At 33.0% G+C, this 14,044-nt stretch overlaps 1 protein-coding gene across 1 annotated transcript in view; it reads left to right on the plus strand.

Annotated features, from left to right (window-relative positions):
* The window catches only part of LRRIQ1 (leucine rich repeats and IQ motif containing 1), a 116,687-nt gene that overhangs the window by 100,546 nt on the left and 2,097 nt on the right, over nucleotides 1–14,044 (plus strand). The window contains exon 27 of the mRNA XM_065669733.1: nucleotides 1,892–2,012. Within this exon, the coding sequence (XP_065525805.1) occupies nucleotides 1,892–2,012 (121 nt within the window). The remainder of the gene's footprint in view (nucleotides 1–1,891; nucleotides 2,013–14,044) is intronic.

Below are 14,044 nucleotides of genomic sequence, written 5' to 3' on the forward strand. Positions count from 1 at the left end.
TTGGATAATACTTGTGTGGAAAAAGTTGTTTAAAATGCTGTGGCCTCCTGGGTCTTTGGGAATTGGGACATTAGAAAAATTCTGCTGTGTATTAAAAGAGGTTAGATGGACATAAGAATGATCAAGTACATTGTTTCAAATCTCTCTGAGCATCACAATGATTGCATTATTTTATTTCTGAAAGACTAAAAGCTTTCTATTTAAAGATTTTGAACATGAGGAGCTCTCACAAGGTTGAAGTGACTGTAAATATTAAGGCAAAAAATATAAAGAGTTGTCAAGATAAAACTCTTATACTTTTCAAAGTTTCTAGACACTGGTATGGAAGAGAACATAAAATATTGATGCTAGCAGCAGTAATATAGCCTGCTACCTGTACAAAGACTTTAAAATCATGGACATTAAACATATAAAAGGCAAGCATCAGAAAACAAGGGGTAAACTTTCTGTACTAATACAAGGGGTACACAGTCTCTAAGGAAGAGCATAAAATTATCTGTACCTTTGTAGTTGTTGGTTTGAAAATGCATGAACTTTTTAATGAATTTTACATTAAACAGTGACTGGGTAAAGACAAAGAAATGAAACAGGTCTCCATTTCATCTGCGTCCTCTAAGTTACACTGGACTACAAAGCCTGTCTGCATTGGTGCATTGCTGCTCTTGGTACAGTTAGCTGGTTTAAACAGGAAGTCTGGAGATCGTCTTCTCCAGAAGAACCTACAACTTTATAGTAACAGCATTTTCTTGAGAAAAGGGGAGCTGCAGGCTTCAACCCCCCCAAGGAAGGAGCTGAGACCCTGTCTCCTGATTCCCGATTAAGCACTCTGGCTACTATGATATAGTTTGCTTTTATAAAAGTGGACTCTACTCAGTTGGACACCTATCTTCTGAAAGGATTTGGGGCTTTTCAGCCCAGATAGAGGAAGTATTTAATCTGCCTTCTGGACTCTGCTTATGAAGGTCCAGAGACTAGAAAGGTATGCCCTTATGTTCAATACTTCCAGCTGCCTAACTAAACTGTGGATTTTGTAGATCACTCTTCCACAGTGTCTGATTTTTCCTCATCATTATTACTGCATCAGTATCTAGTCAACAGTATTAGATGGCTGCTTTTGGTATTGAACAACTTCATTTCAAGGAAAGGGAGCTCTTGTTGAGTAAATGTGAAGTCAGTTCTGCAAAACTAACAATCCACCATTTACAGTGTGTGGTATCTTCCAGGTCAGTATTATTAACCTTTGCCCTAGATGTCTCCAAAGCAAGGACTCATTGCTGAAATATGATTTCATTTCTATTTTGCCATATTTATGTGCAGAAAACAAGCTTTATGCCAAAATGTATCTCCACTGGATGTTAGAAGTTTATAATTAATATAATACTCTTGCCTAAAGTACAATTAAAATGCTGTCTGGTGGTTATGGTTAATTAGCAAAAAACGTAGATTAAATTACTTACTGGGTCCTTGACTGATTAAACTGATACATGTCCTGGATAAAACATAAATATTGCAGAAAATAATCCAATATGACATCTCTGACATGCAACTATAACTTAAATTATAGACTGGTCAGTAAATGATCTTAAGCTGTTTAAGGTTTCATCAGCCGTCTGCAAGATTGATTTTCTTCAAAATTACTGTACTAAAATGTTTTCTTTTGTTGTTGCACTGACTCAGATCACAAACCACAATTTTAAGATCGGCTCTTATTTACAAAAATGCTTTGACATAGTGCATTTGTTCAGCTTAGGCAACAATAAAGGATTGTGGTATCATTTTGAAGAAGGTTGTTTGACAGACCATGTTTGTTTATTTGGGGTAATGTGAGCTGCATTCAGAAAATGTTATATTTTGTTTCATGATTGTGTACATTCTCTCCCACTGCTTCCAGGCAAGCCCTGTAAGCAGAGAAGACACGGATTTAGACCTTGTTTCCATGGCCAGTGGAAGTGCTTTGACTGAGAACAGAGAAAAAAATAAGCAGCCACACAGACACTCAGCAAGATCTTCAAGTAAGTTACGAGTTTTTTCAGTACCAGTTTTAAAGATCACTTTAAAATGCTAGGAAAGGAGCATGCTTGGAATCCCTAAAAACTCACGCTACTTACCTTTCTGTTTCTTTCTAACCTAAAACCTTTTCATATGTTTTCTACAGTTCTGTTTAAAAACTGTCATGAATAAAACTTTGCTTTTCTGATTTTAATGGGAACTTCCATATGATGGAATACATCTTCTGATGATCTGGCTCTTAGAAGATTTTTTTTCGCTAAATTATAAAGCATAGTGGGTTTTTTTAAATGTTTGCTGGTTTGTTTTTTTTTTCCAAAAGCAGTTTGGAAAATGCATGTTTCGTTAACTGAATACCAGAGCACATATCCTAATTGAGCCACAGATTTCTGCTATGTTGATTGCCAGTTATGCTGTAGTATATGCACCCCACTGAACTTACTGTAGCTCAGTGGCGAAGGATCCTTTTAAAGCCATATATTTTTACCGCTCTATTATCATACAAATTAACAAAAGAATGTCTATACAGAAAATATGCAAGTTATAAAATGTTAGCATTTTAAGTTTCATGTTTTATTCTATGTAATATAACCGAAGAAAATGTTACAATAGTTCTGATATGAGATACTATTTTTTTTTGTTTGTGAACAATACCTTTTCCAGATAAATAAAATTCCATGCCCCAGAAATTACAGAAAATGTAAGCAGTATTAAATAAATTTGGCAAAATTATTGAAATTCCTAAGACTGTTTAAGTAGTGAAGCTTCTTGAAGTGTATTATGTCAAAGTAGAAATCAGGTTATTTCATAAATTGCGTGCATTTTCCAGATTTGCTTTTTTTATTATGTTTTCATATATGCTGACTTTTCGCTTTTAACAAAAAAAAAAAAAATCACTGTAAACATTTAAAAATATTTGATACCTCTATTTTTCTGACATGCTTTTTAAAGGCTTTGGAATAAAGATTTATTTACCTTATATTAGTCTACCACAGGCAAAAAATAACGGTGAGTACAATTTGTCTGTGCTTATTTACTTGATTTACTTTCCTAAAATTAGATTAGATAAAATTAATCATCCTAGTCTAAATTAATTTAATCCATGAAGAAAGAATATGATTCTCTCTCTCTGGCTGCCATCTTAGAAAAGAAAGAATTATGTCCTTAGTTTTCCTGGTTCTCTCCTTTGGCTGGTTATGAACCCCCACCGTTTAAATTAGATGAGATTCTAACTGCTAAGATCCTAAATTTAGGTAAGACAAGTCTAAGCTACTGATGTCAATGGCAAAATTAACATTATATCCATATATTCAGAATAGAATGTATTCATATCTTGGATAATTAAGGTATGCAGTATACACTACATTCATATTAATGTGTAATTGCTGTCTAGATTGTAACCCACACTGTATGTCCAGCCAGAAAAATAAATAAGAATAAGGTCTTTCACTGAAGATAGGCATATAGAACTATGTTATGAGTTTGGGAACAATAAAGATAAAAAGTGTCATTCTATTATGCCTTCAGAAAGAAGAGATTAGGAAAGGAGCAGGAAAGAGCCATCAACTGGTGAACTCATAAGTGCAAGAGACAGACAGTTTACAGTGTCTGCTAATATATATGTATTTTCATAAAATACACATCTACTACAACACGATTTTATATTCATTCTCCAGATCTCATGTCTTTCTATATAAATTTCTGCACATGCATCTATATAAATCTTTTCATCATGGATTTGATAAGTTAAATAATGATGATACATTAAATTAGAATGCATATTATATATAAATGATGTCACTACTATTAGCTTTGTACAATTTATATTCAGTATATAAACATGTTTGTTGCATTAGTTCTGTTTGCAGAAGACATTTAATTTTCAATGATCGAACATAAATTATTAGCTGTGTGGGTATCCTTAATCTGAAACACTAGAAATTTGCCTTTATTTATTATAAAATACTTTCCTGTTGTATTGTCTCTCTTGGTTTTGCTTTCTGAAATAGCTAACGAAGAAGCCTGGAAACCTTTTTAGTGGTTTAGTATCTATTCGTTTTGAGCCTTTTATTACAGAAGAGCTTAGAAAAGGTGCTGTGACATTAGAGGTGCTGCGACATTAGAGGTGCTGCCATTTGAATAAATAATTAAATCAGGTTCTTGTACTATATTTTCAGGAGAATTCAACCTTGATGGTTTGATTTTCAGGTGTATTTACAAAAAAAATAGATCTCGAATATATATGATACTAAAATAAAATGCATTTTATATACTACAGGAACATGACTTCATGACTGATGATGTGTTTGTAAAGATAAAACATACTTCAGCTTCAAAGATGTTATCCTTTCATTCAGAGGGGTTTTTTTAGAAAGGCTAAATCAAGATTTTCAGACATATTTTGGGAACTGCCCAATTTTCTCAGAATTCTTCATTAAAGAATTTGAAGGTTTTTATCACCCAAATTTACTTTTTTTTTTCTGAAAAAGGTATTGGGTAGCTTAATTCTAAACTAACTTAATTCTGTTCCTTGACAAAACAAGATGAAATAAGGAATAAAAGAAATGCTGTGGACATATCTCAATTTAAGGAAATCATGTGTGCATTTGAAGTATTTGGTGTGGTTCCATGTTATATGTTCAAAGGGAAAATTAACTGTGCATTAAATTCATCAAGTATTAAAAAAAAACAAACAAAAAAGAGTATATATAGCCTAAAGAAAGAGTAGCAATCATTCAGTTAGACTAATTAGTTATCTGTCTAATTTAGGACCTTGTCTCTACTGATGTACATATATGTTATGTTCTCAAGCATATACCACTTTATAGTCCTTCCAGTAATTGTAGGTTTTTTCTTTATGCTCCCTGGTAACTAATTTTTCTTTTCTGTTTCTTGAGGTGGGTTTTTTTGGGATGGGTTTGGGGCTTTTTTTATGAATTCTTGTCTGACCAGTTCTAAAATCTTAATCTCTGTGTTTCCTAGTGCCGATAAATTGCAAAAGTAGGTGTGTTAGAATAATCTTTAGCTGATTATATTTTCTGTGTTTCAGTTTCACATAAACTTACTCTGCTTTTACGCAAAAGGGCAGAAAAAAGCTCTTCCTTCCTGAAGTATAATTTCTCTGTAATGCACATACATAAGATGGTTAGTGGCTTACAGTTAGGATTTTGCAAGATTCAAGTATCGATACTCATTGGTATTTTCATTAACTCTGTAAATATTAGGGTGCATTGCTGGTTACATTTTTTGCTTTAATACTTGCTTGAACACTGTTACTGTAGCCAGCACTAAGTTGCAAGATGGGCATAGATGTTTTGCAAGTATTAAACGTAATTTATTTTTTATATATCTAGCTAGACAGGGTGATTTTTTTTTAATACTAATGTCCACTTTGTGAGCAGGCAGTGATGATCATAACCTCCATTCTATCATCCTAATCTGATTCTAGCCAATCGACCTTTGGATGAGTCTCCTGCATATTTATATTGTCTAACTGTCGTCACAATTTTGATGTTTTTCTCTGCAAATCTTACCTTATTTTCATTGTATTTTTTGTCTTATGAACAGTCTTGTCTTTTGACAGTGATTTCCAGAAGCACCAGATTTTGAAAATGGATTGCAATGGGAGCTATGACTTTAACTGTTATTTAAAATACTGTCCAGAATTCTTAATTCTTCTCTTCCTTGAATTCTAGTCTTTCAGGGAGTCTCTGATACAAATAAAAAACTTCTTTCCAGGAAAATATTTAGAAGAAGTTGGACCTGAATCTTGTCATTCCTTAATCGCCCCTAGTTCAAAAAATAGCCCATAAATACTATCTCCACTACAAAACATTTATCAATTTCATTTCTCAGATAAATTCAAACTTTACCATTCTGTCAGTCAGTCAAATGAAGTGAATGAAGTTTAAGAATGCTTTTCCTAGAGTGGAAAGACTTCAAAATCAAAACAAACAAAAAAAAAAACTAAACGCAGTAACTTTTATGGTACAGCTTCACTTCTTAAAAAATCCCTGCTTTCCTGCTCCTTTCTTGTTAGCATTAGTATTGTCTATATATTCTAGTTCCATAACTGCTGTCTTTCATTTAGGATTTATAAACTCACTGCATGCAGTAAACACCTCATTTTTAAGCTCTCTCTTCATGCCTTTACTCATATTTTACTGAGGAGTTTCTGGTCTTTTTTCTCTTTCTTTTTTTTTCTTTTTCGTACGCAGTCTGAATTAGAATGTTATAGAAACTGAGTAAGAAACATCTTAGAAACATGGCATTGAGGTACTCATTTAGTTGTCTTTTCAATTTCTCAGCATTTACCTGCTTAAGAGTCTTCCTAGGATGTAATGGTAATATTTATGCTTTCTCTTTAAAAATGTGTAAAAATGCTGTACATTTATAGTGGATATTTACCATACGAATTGCTTATTATTGTCAGCAAAATGCTGAACCCATTTTACCTTAGAAATCACAACTGCTGTCACAATTTTAGGAATAAAGATGTCTGTTCTGCAAGCCACATCTAGTTATATGACACATTAATGTTAGTGGACAAGCATTTTGCCTAGTAAAAGATAGTGAAATGAGTGTGTAGTATTAATATTTTTGTGCTCAAAAAAGGCATTTGATGGATGCAAAAGGGTTCTGCAGGTCTGAAGTAATCAAAATTTAGCAAGCCTTGATACCTAGTAAAAAAGCATGAATGTTGTTTTGAACATCATTTCAATTTAATATTTTTTCCACGCAGATTCCTCTGTATATCTTACCATAATAAAAAATATGCCTCAGAAAAAAAGGTGTTGATCCACCATACATTCATGCCTAGCATATATTTACATGGTCAGAGAAAAACAGTTGAAAAGTAATTAAGCCTATGTTAGGGTCTGAAAGAATGCAAAATAGTCTCAATCTGGAAACCCTTAGACATGTTAAACTAGAATGGTACCTAGGCAAAAAGCCATGCAGAATGATGGGGTAATTTAGCAGTGGCACAACTCTATATAAATTTTAAATTCTTTAATGACTTCCAAATTAGAACTTCCTTATATTCTGCAAACTTATGGTGCAGGTAGATAAAGTTTATAATTTTAATATTGTGTCACATCAAATTTTTCATCTGACAATGATTCTTTCTTTTAAATAATCAATGAGAAAAGGCAATGTATTAGAAAATAATTAATCAGTACAGTAATCTTCATTGCATTTTAAACATTCTTCAGTATGCTGAATTTTAATTGATGTCCTATATATGAAAATACACAGCACAATGGAACTTGTTCATTTGCAGGCTTAGATACTAAAACTTATTTTTCTGTTTATGATGCTGGTAAGGTACATTTTATCCACACAAGGAAAAGTATTTGACTACAGATTCAAGAGATTTGGCTTTTTCCCATTCTCTTGCTAGCCTGTTAGCTGATACTACGAATGTCATTTGGAATCTATATACATCAATTTTCCTATCTGCAGAAATAATTGTCATGATATATACATTCCTTGTATAATGTTTATATATCTGCTGATGAAAACATCATTATGTTGAACAGTTTGGAAAGGGAAGGGGCTTCCTTCTTATTTGTGAACTGGATAAACTATTTGGAAGCTGCCTTGTCAACAAAGGAGTAATGTTACAGATGGATATACACAGGTACAGCCATTCAGACAACAAGCTAGTTACAGTATGGTGACAAAATCAAGGGATGTGTCAAATCGTAGAACGGTTAAATCACAAAATAAGGTAATTGGTGGCAATGTAGGTCTAACTCTCATTCTTTCAGTTTCTTAAATTCACTAACTGATTCTTTTTTGTTTTCCTTAACCAGAGAGATGTTGTGTTGAGTAACAATAAAAGTGCAGTGGTCCTTGAAGAAACTTTGAAGAAGGTTTCTTTCAAAAATGAACATAAAACCGTGGAAGTGAAAGTGAATATCTGAGGTGAAATCCTGGCTTAATCAAAGCCAGTAACCCAGATATCAGTATGATACATATATCTAATACACTGCAAAAAAAAAAACTTTTTACTGTTTTGTAGGGATTTTTTTTTTATTTAAATGTATAATGTTTTAATATTTCCCTGTTCTTGAAGTATGCCATCTTAATAACATACTTTTTCAAAACATAAAGAAACGCACATATAAGCCTGGCTCATCAGTTAGTTCTACTGATTCCATGCCCAAGTGTTCTAAAAATTCAACTAGTCATACGTGATTAAGAAGAAGAAAATCTGTATCAGGAATGTAGTTGTGTATAGTTTTGCATAATGACAATACTTATGCATGCAAATTTGACAGATTCTGCAGGATCATGACTTTTTTCTGTTTGTTAAACATAGATGAAAAATACTGTTTTTCTGACCGTTTGAAATTGTTATGGAGATACATATATATTTTTCTATGTATTAATTGTATATCAAACAGCACACACCTAATCTTTTAGAACAGACTGCAGAATGGTGATTTACAAGATGCTGATTAATTCACTTTTAGGTTATATATTTTAAAATACCCTAAATGCAGACTTTAAAAGTCATTTTGAACTTGCTTTCATAAAATTTATCAGGCTAGGGAGAAAAATTATACATGTAATTTCATCTGTTTTATGAAAATAATTCAATAACTATGTTCAACAGATACACAGAGGCATTTCCTAAAATTTAAGTGCTTAATATTATATCCTGATAGTCTTTTAGTAGGGTTTGGGGATACTTGGGGGCAGGTTGGTTGTTTTTGTTAAAGAGAAACCATCTTTTTAAAAAATAAAATCCATTCTGAGACATTAACCACTTGGAACCTTGGAACCATTAGACACGCCAGAAGGATATTTTTCATATGGGAGGGGCAAACAATAACAATTTTGGATTTCCTTTTCTGTGGGTTATTTGTTAGGTAGTTTCAAAATTTTTTTTTCAAGTCAGTGCACAGAAGGACACAATAATGAATGCTGGGCTACTACAGAGTAGTTCTGTTGGATGGCAAAGACATGTCTCCCCCAAGAAAAATCTTTCCTTGTTCTTTTTTCCCCTTCTAATCTGTCTCTTTTTCATTGCTGACTTTTCCACACTTGTGCTCCATAGTCCTTTCATTTACTATGAAAAATTCTTGTTTCTGCTCCTCAAATTCCTTACTCCAGCATCATCATCCTCTCCCATCCACTCTTAGGCTTCCTTCACACAGTCACCAAGTCTTGTGTTTCTTTCCACAGATCCTTCTCTGATTACCTTTTTCCTCAGTCTCTCCATTCCTTCTTGTACCCAGATATTCCCTGCCAGTATTGCTCAGATTCATCATATCCTAGTTTAACCTTCCTCCAAATTTGGCCTGGTTTAGTGTACTATTTAGACAGATTTTGAGCCCAGACTCTTACTTATTCTGTGTATCATTTCTTATCATCATCTGTATTTTCACTTTTTTTAATTATGAAATTTCTGAGAGTTAGGGCCCATCTAGTGACACTTAACCCATGTCTTTTATTCTTATTTGATCCCCATTTGCCAGTTCACAACTTTCTTCTTTCCCATATTTTCTCTCTGCTCTCAGTGTCAGTCTGTATGTCAAGTCATTCTAGTCTCCTGTGCCATCTATGCCAGGGTACTGTGTACCAAGTTAGCCTTAGTTTATCTAAGAAACTGAGTTAAAGAAACTAACTCTCACTTAGTTTCTCCTTAGTTTCTCTCTTAAGTCCAAGTCAGTCTCAATTTCTCTTTCAGGTTTTAATTCCAGCCCCCTACCTCTTCTCTCAGTCTCCGTCCTATGGGATCTTTAGTTCTTATCCATTCCATAGCTAGGCTACATCTGCCACAGAAAGCATAAAATAGTCAGACTCTTAAGTTCCCTGACCTAGCATGATCTTCAACATTATTTTTAGCCATAGTCTTGCTTAGCTCTGTGTAACATCATGGTAAAGCATATTTCCATGCTGACTGATATTTTAGGGAATAAAGCCCAAAAAAATCAAGACCTTGTCCTCTGATCATGTAGAAACTTCAGTTTGTATATACTTTATCCAAATTTGGACAGATCCTAACAGCAAGTCTCTATTACTTGGCAGACTTAAAGTCTTCTGTGAAAAGGGGAACATAAATGTTTCACATATTTTCTTAGAAGTGACCGACCTTTCAGAAAACTTCAGCCAAAGGCAGATACTCAGTGTGTAAAATTTCATCCTAAATGGTCAAACTTTGATAAATGGATAATGAACTGAAAAATAAATAAATAAATATTTGGCTTTAATAACCAACAGTGCTTAAAATCCTGTTCATAGTTAGGAAAATGTTATAATTCACAGGAACTTATTTGAGCATTATGTTTATTATTTTAAGTGTTCAGTATGGCAATTAATAAATTTTATAACTTATTCTTGTAAATGCTTGTAAATGTTTATCTATCTGAATTCCTTCATGTAACTCAGTCACATTTAAGTCAAGTAGTTAATTGTAAGCAAGATCTGGTCAAAACAGCATCAGTGTTCAATGACTAAAGATATTTAAGTTCATTGTTTCCATAAAATTTTAAGATTAGTCTCTAGTCCTACCAACTTGAAGTCAAGGAGATTTGCAGAGAAAACTAATTTGCTTACAAAAAAAAAAAAAAAAAAATTGTAAGTATGTTTTATCTTCAAATCTCCATATGGAAAGGAGATATATCTTTGCATATTGCATGGGATTTCATATATGATGCTCCTTCTCAAGGCTGTACAAATATAAGTGTACAACATACAATATTGAATGTAAAATTGCAATACATTTTTATTTTGATGTAAATAATGCAACTAAGAAAAACGTTTGATCCACCTTCAATATACCCATAAGTAACATTATTAAAAAATAACTTTTCTGAGATTGTAGCATTTACATTTTTCACAGACCTGTTGAACCTAACTTCTTTTCAGAGCTTAAATTGATGTAAATGCTTTGCTGCTATGGATTTGTTCTGGTCACTTTCATTAAAATGTTGAAGTGTTTTCTCCATGCCTTCTTACGCTGTATTTGCACTTAAGTAATACAATATGGTAAGGACTTTGAAATAAATTATATCTCCAGACACACAATGTTAGGTAGATCGATAAATGCCCTATGACGTCTACTATACATCATAAAATGTCTATCATAGCCTGTTTAACAAAGCTTTTCTTCTCGGACACCAAGAATTTCATTCAAAGCATTTTACATATTGCATTACTTATCAAAACAGAGGATATGTAAACCTTGACATTTGTTAAAAGACCCAGGCTTTAACCAGAAAAGACCAGAACAAATCAATAGCAGAAAACAGATTAAACAACAGAAAAGTGACTGCTTAGAAATAGAAGCATGTGAGCTTAACCCAAGACAAGCTTTCAACACATACTCAAAAGAAATGGTTATTTGATATATACGGGCACCTGAAAATCTCTCAAACTATACTGGAGCTTCACATAGGCAATGCTACAATTAAAAGAAAGTACAGTAAATAACTGTTACAGCCTGTCTTCCAAGCCTGATTTGGTATAGGAGAAGTTAAAGTGCTTTTATTGGCTAAGATTTTGTTTCCATATGAGGGGGTGTTAGAATAACTGTATATCATGTAAAATTGTACTTAATACACTCACCAGGTTCTATTTAATTCCAGTACCAGTAATGGTAAAAATTATTGCTGTTATAGAATCGTAGAACCATAGTATCATAGAATAGTTAGGATTGGAAATTACCTTAAGGTCATCTAGTTCCAACCCCCCTGCCATAGACAGGGAGACCTACTTTATTAACATTACTACTGTTACTGTTAGTATTATTGCTGTTATTCCTATTATTGCTATAAAAAATATCAGTACTTTATAAAGTAAAACATCATTAGTCTTAATATGTCTAATTTATACTTAGTAAAGATACTTATATCTTGAAGCAATGTGAATCTTTCTGTTGTTGCCTTTGGGTAAGTCCCACTTCAAATATACTTATGGAACATAACATGAAAAGACTATATCATGATCGTGCTTAAAATTACCATGAATCACAAATCCACACATACCAATCTATGTGTGTATGTGTACGTATTAATGACATATATGCCTTACAAATATCTTTACATTGATGAAAAAATGTAACTGTAGATATCACCTTTTATTTTTCCAGTTAAAAAGTTCTGATAGCAGTTATTTTTATTCACTCATATATGCTAATACATGAACTGTTCACTTGCAAGACATTGCATTTTAGGGGGAAATGAAGGTATTGCAAATCCAAGCTTGCTGGGAAAACTGTTTACATCATTAGTAATGCAGTAAGAGTAAAATATAAGATCTCTCTTAAAAAAAAATGTAGAGGTGCAAAGTAAGACTTTAAAATAAAGTGCACCCCAAAGAACAGTTAAAGGAACAGATGCAGATATTTTACATTTTAATAATACCTCAATATTGATCTTGAAGCACTTCAAGTGTATGCTCAGTAGAACATTTTTAAAAAAATGCAAAATGCAGTCATTGTTTTTGATGAATCTTTGCTTTATTTATTTATGTACATACAACTAAATATCCACTCTTTATTACTTTCTCCCTTGTTCTTAAAATAAAAAAAATCTCATAAAGCAATAAAATTGCATAACTTCCCCTGAGCAGGCATAAACATACTTATGTCCAAGGAGAAGTAAAGCATAACATAAGTAAAGGTAACAAGTATAAATGAAACAAATATAATAATCATTTTTGCTTTGATTTGGTTTGGGGTTTTTTGGTTTTTGGTTTTGGTTGGGGTTTTTTTGGTTGGTTGGTTGGTTGGTTTTGGTTGGGTTCTTTTGGTTTTGTTTGTTGTTTTTTTTTTTTAAGAAAAATAAGACTGTATTTTAAAGGAACATTGTAAGTGTTCTAGTTTCTTTGAACTAATTCAGCATGGCATTGTCATCCCTTACCAGACTCTCTAGTCTTCTGTCATCTACTTGATCTCAGGAAAACTCTAACCGCTTGCTAATGGAGCTGTCTTTATTGAATATTTCTGAAGGAAAAAAAAATGCCCATCTGAATAATAATGTAGAATCAGAGAGCCTATTGTAAATACAGGTATTGACACCAAGTAACTGTTTTAGTTTTAATTTGTATATGGTATCTTTACTTCTTGCAAGAGCCTACCTAGATGTTTAATTTACACTTAAGTTCAAAGCTGTTCTTACTTCACTGCAAGAATGTTCATACCAAGAGTTTCACTGAAATTGCAAAAGACATGAATTAAAAATAAGCATAGGAATTGTGGGCACATATAATAAGTCAAGCAAGTCCTATATTTGCAATGCATTCCATTCCTGTATTTTCATTTTTTTTTTTTTTGTTCTGTTTTCAATCATATTTATCATTTAAGCCACTAGCAGTCTAAGTATAAGATCTGAGAATTAGGTATAATATGAATAGGAGTAAGCAAACCTCACTATGCTTATATGCAGGTCTAACTCATATCTTTGAGAATTCTTCTTCAGGGAACAGGCGGTTGGATCTCCATGCCAGTTCTGTTTTTCTTCACTACAGTTAGACCGGTCACCAGAACAGCAATATTGATAATAATACCCACCTCTTAGTATTATTTACTAGATGTAAAAGGTGTTTCATCAGAAATACAAACGTAATTATGCTAATTTCAAAGACGGGAAGATGGGACATACAAGGGGAGTGATTTACAGTGATTTACAACAAACTTGTCTTGTAGATATAGTTGATCACTCCCTATAGTGGTTTTATTTTATTTGGCTGACAGTGCCAAGAACTTCATGAAGGATGGAAAAAAAGAATACAGGGTAGTCTATGCTTTAATCCTATCTTTCTAGGTCACTAGTGTGTAGCAAATTTTAAACTAGACCCTAGGAAATATAACCAGCACTTCAGGATAGATAAAGGGACCTGTGCCTTTCAGAATTTGGGATAGCCTCTGATTTATTAACCTGCATTCAAGGGAGCAGAGTCTACACCTGACATTTTGCAAAAATACCTTCAGGCTGAGGAAGGTGTCCTGCTCTGTTACTGAGGGCCTACAAATCCTGAGCTTAGATTCTCACAGACATCTAAAACCTTGTTTTGTTCAGGCAGT

Source organism: Lathamus discolor, chromosome 1 (genome assembly GCF_037157495.1).
Source record: "Lathamus discolor isolate bLatDis1 chromosome 1, bLatDis1.hap1, whole genome shotgun sequence".
NCBI lineage: Eukaryota > Metazoa > Chordata > Aves > Psittaciformes > Psittacidae > Lathamus > Lathamus discolor.